Consider the following 6,075-nt stretch of genomic DNA (forward strand, 5'->3'; position numbering starts at 1 on the left):
TTCGAACGTCCATTCCATTCTTTCGTTTCGTTCCTAATTATTTCTTTTTACTCTTTCTTTCCTTTGTTGAGATCAAAACGAAGGTCAACACCTATGTCACACCTACCTACGTGACGAACGCACGAGTCAGTGACTATCGAAATTTTGGTCTCAAGCTCCTTTGTCATTCATTTTCTTTGTTATCACTTGACGTGCAGACGTCACTTGACGACGATAGTTATTTCCCGTAACGTATCGTTAAATTGTTCTGTTCGCGAATTTACAGAACGGCAATTTTTGTCACGAAATACGCACCGCTTCGATTTTATTTTCACTTATTATTTTCTTTTTTTTTTCCATTTTTGACATTTCGAAGATTTTTTTATCATGGTCTTTTGTATGAGAAGTATGGCCAGAAATATCTCTCACTCGATTCCTTTGCTTCAATTTCGATGACTTGAACGAAGGCCAGACCAAAGGTGCCTGTGTATAAAGGCACGAGACTTTACGGCCTTATATTACCGTATTAAAACGAAAAATTCGAGATCTCATAAGAGAATCACCGTTACTGATCAAAGCATAGCCATAATCAATGTCGAATAACAAAACATTAATTAATACCGTTCAGCCGGTCGAACCGTTATTTCGCCATCGGCAATAAAGTAACCAACGCGATATCGCTAATACGCGAGGATACTCTTAACTTTATCTCTATGAGGCTGCTGCGAAGTGCTCGCAGACTCATATCACAAACATGTGATTACTCGAATACAAATGTCGCCCGTATCTTTGTTCTCCGTTTTATGCACACATCGCGCCACAGTTTGGCAAATCAAAGGTGAAGATATTTATTCAATTAAATAATTTTTAAATTTTAAAAAATTTTTTATATTTAATAATGCATATTGATGACAACATATATCAAGTTCGAGATCATTTGAAAGCTTTCTCTCATCTTTTATAAAAAAAAAGAATAGGCAGATTATACATTTTTCATGCGTGTATACGTGTACTCACACACAGTGAAGTAACATTATATTTTTCTAAACTGTATAAAAAAAAAACTGAAGAAATGAACGAGATTTAGAAATAATTCAAAAAGATTCAGAAATATATAATTTAAGATAATAATTGTGAGAAGTCTAATGCATCATAATTAACTATTTGTTTTCTTGAGAGATTATTTATATTTATATTATTTTACTAAATTTATTTTTTTCTAATTACAGATTTCAAGATGACGTCTATGATGAAAAAGTTATTGTTTTCTCTATTTTCGTTCCTGGCGCTTCTAGCACACGGAGCAGCTAGTGCGTTTTACTTTTGATGATAAGATAAAATAACACATAAAATTCTAATTCATATTATTGTAAAATATCGCATTAACTTTAGACTGTTCACAATCTTGCTTTTCATTCGCATTTTATTTTTCTGTCTTTATTTCTATAATTTCTTTACATCATATAATTTAAGAAAACAAAAACATATATATATATATATATATATTTCAGTATCTTCAAGGTTGGTCTGTTACTTTAGTAACTGGGCTATCCATCGTCCGGGTATAGGTAGTTATGGCATCGATGATATTCCTATTAATATGTGCACTCATATCATTTACTCCTTCATCGGCGTGAGCAACCTCACCTGGACAGTTCTCATTCTCGATGAGGAAATTGACATTCAAAAAGATGGCTTCAATAAATTCGTCGCTCTGAAAGAAAAACAGCCCAATCTGAAGACCCAGGTTGCGATTGGTGGTTGGGGCGAGGGTGGTAGAAAATATAGCCAAATGGTTAGCGTAAAAGCCAGACGTGACGCACTAATCAGCAGTATCGTTGGTGAGTATAGTTCCATGGTTCGAGAATGTTTTATATGTGGAATTACTAAAAAATTAATTTCTTCTTTTATCGCAACATTTATGAACTTTGCGTAATTCTAAATAGATTAAACATTGGTGCATTAAAATCGTAAAAAAAATTTGCCTTTTGGATCTAATATATTTGAATATAATATATTTAATTTAAAAGCAAAGTCGAAAAAGTAACTCTTACGAGTCTAGATTACGCGAATTGAATATGAAAGGATTTAATAAAATTTATAATTTCTCTGGTAGATTTGATGTACAAGTATAAGTTTGATGGTTTTGATCTTGATTGGGAATATCCGGCTGCTACTGATAGAGGTGGTAGCTTCAACGACAAGAACAACTTTTTCTACTTCGTTGAGGAGCTGAGAACTGCATTCGACAAGGCTGGCAAAGGTTGGGAAATCACGATGGCAGTGCCGATACCCATGTTCCGACTCAACGAGGGGTATCATGTGCCAGAATTATGCAAGTGAGTTCCTCTTTGCTATATATATTCATACTCTAATAAAATATATACAGGATATCCGACAACTTTTTACAAAACGCTTGTGAACAGGTAAAGCGGATTAAATTAAGTCGAAAAGTCCTCTGTCATTTTGTTTCAAACCTATATCTCGAACTATTCAGAAATTATTTAGATGATCCGGAATTTTTGGCGGATACTGTTTTTTTAATTATTATTATTTTGTTTGTAGCCTTACCGATGCCATCCACATTATGACTTATGATCTCCGTGGTAATTGGGCCGGATTCGCTGATGTTCATAGCCCGCTGTACAGGAGGCCTCACGATCAATACGCTTATGAGAAACTGAACGTGGTATTCTTCCTACAAGTTTTTTCTATTGAAAAGACATATATACGGAAAACATTTATATGGGAGTATTGTTATTATTTCAGCATGATGGTCTTCAACTTTGGGAGGACAAAGGCTGTCCCGCCGACAAACTTGTCGTAGGAATTCCGTTATATGGACGTACCTTCACTCTCAGCCAAGGCAACAACAATTTCAAACCTGGTACTTACATCAACAAGGAAGCCGGTGGTGGTGAACCTGGCAATTACACTAACGCTAAAGGATTTATATCTTATTACGAGGTAAATGATCGATCCGTAAACAGCTAAAATCAGCAAAAGTCGAATGATGTCGCATTTGTTACGTCAAAATTTCTTCTACCTCTTCTACAGATCTGCATGGAACTTCAACAACCGAATCAAAACGGGTGGATTAAAGATTACGATGACGTGGGTAAAGTACCTTATATGTACAAAGGTAAGTTTAATTTTTAAACATTGGAAGAATAAAAATTTCTTAGATGATCTCGAAATGACGTGTAATTGTTTTTGGAAATCTGACAAATAACATATGAGAAATTGTTAAATTGTATAAATATTACAAGATGAATGCACTAGTAAATATGATTGCCCAAAAAAATATTGTTCGATAATTCAATTTTATTGAATGAAAATATTATTTTGATCATATTTTTATTTTTCAAAAGCATTAATTAATTATAGTGTGAATGAGATCAAATAAAATTTGAGTTTTAAATTTGTTTATTTTTTAATAAATAAATTAAAATCAAATTATATTTTTTTTAAATGGAAACATATTTTCTTTTCCATATTTTTGTAGTATGAAAAAATGAATTTATCAATATTATTATGTGTCATTTTATTATTTAATCTCAAGATTCATCTCATAATTCAATTAATATTTACAACCTGATTCATGAATCTGTTGATACCTAAAACAATGATATCTATGATGTAAAACAGTTTAATTGAATGCATAACAATCTATTGAAATTTTATTTTACTTGCAGAGTTTCTACAAAGAGATAGTAACTCTTATTTTTTCATAACATTCAGTCGTTAACATATATACTTTAGACAGGGCAAAATACATCATTAAAGTATTTGAAATACAAAATACAAAATACAAAATTCAAATACAAACTGTATTTCAAATACAAGTATTTGTATTTGAAATATGCCCAGCCCTGTTTATAAATATACTTCGTATAAAACTTCAGTTTAAAACAACTTCAGTTTAAAAAAATTCATAAGCTTAAATATGAATCATTTTTGTAAATCCCCTAAAATGAGCGCCCAATAGTTGAGTCAAATGAGTTATTGGTGTCCATTTTTATTTATTGGTGGACGCTTTTCAAACATTCATATTTGAATACATATTTGAGACATATTTGGAGCATGAAATGGATGATATTCGGAATATTCAGGATGTCTTTCGAATGCTCAATGGTCGTCCATATGTTATGTAGGTTTTTGACAATCAACCAACCCCCCAATCTCCCTGCTGATGCACTTATTATATTAAAATTTCGTTTCTGCAATTTCTCTTTGCAAAATATGTGTTGTTATTATTTAATTCTCATCAGATTAATCTTTTCATCTGTTTTGCAATTTTTGCAATAGTTTGAATTATTAGAAAATTTTGATAAGCAGGAGGAAAAAGTCCTCAATGGGTTGGCTACGAGGATGCGGATAGTATTGTTCACAAGATAAATTTCATCAAGGAGAAGAAATATCTCGGTGCCATGGTTTGGGCTTGCGACATGGACGACTTTAAAGGAGTCTGCGGTCCTATGAATCCTCTTATAACTACAATCTACAATGGTTTTAAGGGCTACATAGTAACATCCAAAAATTACAACACAACTCCCAGAGTAAGAAGTTAATCAATTAATCACGAGAGGCTGAGATTAATTCAATCGGCGATTAGTTCAACTTGTAGAATTATCTGCAGCGAAATTTATTGATCTAATTTCTCCTATCAAATTACAAGTTAGTAATGATATTAACAAAACACTATAGATATTACAAGATAATTATCAATTATTAGATTGTGAGTTTGATTGAGAGAGAGAAATCATGCTGTGTTCAAATACTACAAATCCAAGTGGAAGAACATTTTGTTATTACAAGAATGTAAGAATTGAATATAATACTCGTGATTTTCAGCCCGAGTGGGACAGGCCACCCAGTACCTTATCTTCGATTGGGGAAAAACCGAGACCCACCCCGAATCCCGAACCTACTCTGAATCCCAAACCCATCCCAAACCCCAAACCCACCTCGAATCCCGACGTAACATCTCGTCCTACGCAGTCTACGTCGAAGCCAGACGATAAAAACGAAGTTGTTTGCAATGGCCAGATAATGATTCCTGGCAAAGACTGTTCTGAGGTACGCTCGTTTAAATACTAAAAAAATATTTCAAAAAAGTACAATCTTTAAAACAATATATATTTCTAATGATTATTGATTTGAGATATACACACATTGGGGCAAAAATGCTTTAATATACCTTCTTTTAATATTTACCTTCTCGTTCCTTCTTATGCAGGGAAGAAAAAGATTGATAATAGACGCGAAAGAAATTATAAAATTTAATTTGTTTAACGTATATAACAAACAAATGTGCATATTTGACAAATATTTAACAAATATTTTGTATCTGTGTCAAATTTTTTGTAGCGAAAAGGAATAAATTTCTTACACCCGTAAATAATTTGCAATCCCTATATTTGCGAATTTGCCATTATGGCATAGGATTGGTTCATAGCAAATTTTTTTCTCTAAATATTTTTTCAAAATAGCTTCTTCTAATGCGATATCAAATTGCGATTTTTAGGATCTGTTTTAATCAAATTTGCAGACGTAACTCTTACATAATAACTACATATTCTTTTACAGTACTTTACGTGTGTCCATGGTAAACCGATGAAATCACGCTGTCCGACTGGTTTGATTTTTCATACCACTAATCTCATTTGTGACTGGCCAGAAAATGCTGATCGCAAAGAATGTAAAAAAATCTAATTCGGTGCCTTGGTTCTACTAATGTGAACCGCCTAGCATTTTATCAGTCCATCTTTCAAATCTACGAGGGAATTTATTACGATAATTTTATATAAGAACATTCGTTACGTGTTACTATTTGTTATTGTGTGCGAGAATGTGTGCGATGCTAATATCGCTGTAATAAATCATATGATTTTATTAAAATCTGAGGATTGTACTATATAATTTTCTATCTTTTATAATTCTCTTTTTTTAAAACTCTTTAACTTATTTAACTATTTTAGTTAAAATTGTAAGTTTAAATTTAGAGAAAGGAGGAGGGGGGGGAGGGGGGGAGAGGGGAGAGCAGAGAGAGAGAGAGAGAGAGAGAGAGAGAGAGAGAGAGAGAGAGAGAGAGAA

At 32.7% G+C, this 6,075-nt stretch overlaps 1 protein-coding gene across 1 annotated transcript; it reads left to right on the forward strand.

Annotated features, from left to right (window-relative positions):
• Window positions 1-1,216: 1,216 nt before the first annotated feature.
• Window positions 1,217-5,898, forward strand: LOC105625021 (endochitinase). The gene is made up of 9 exons (XM_012206365.1): window positions 1,217-1,289; window positions 1,491-1,820; window positions 2,096-2,318; window positions 2,545-2,668; window positions 2,749-2,946; window positions 3,037-3,121; window positions 4,315-4,538; window positions 4,834-5,058; window positions 5,569-5,898. The coding sequence occupies exons 1-9, from the start codon at window positions 1,217-1,219 to the stop codon at window positions 5,692-5,694; spliced, it is 1,608 nt and encodes a 535-aa protein (XP_012061755.1). The 3' UTR covers window positions 5,695-5,898.
• The last annotated feature ends 177 nt before the right edge of the window (window positions 5,899-6,075 follow it).

This window comes from Atta cephalotes (assembly GCF_000143395.1).
Source record: "Atta cephalotes unplaced genomic scaffold scaffold00003, whole genome shotgun sequence".
Taxonomy (NCBI): Eukaryota; Metazoa; Arthropoda; class Insecta; order Hymenoptera; family Formicidae; genus Atta; species Atta cephalotes.

Coding starts and splice junctions, on each gene's coding strand:
- LOC105625021 (XM_012206365.1), top strand. CDS start 1,217: ATGACGTCTATGATGAAAAAGTTATTGTTTTCTCTATTTTCGTTCCTG. Junction 2,669..2,748: donor CTTATGAGAAACTGAACGTG/GTATTCTTCCTA, acceptor TTATTATTTCAG/CATGATGGTCTTCAACTTTG. Junction 3,122..4,314: donor AGTACCTTATATGTACAAAG/GTAAGTTTAATT, acceptor AATTTTGATAAG/CAGGAGGAAAAAGTCCTCAA.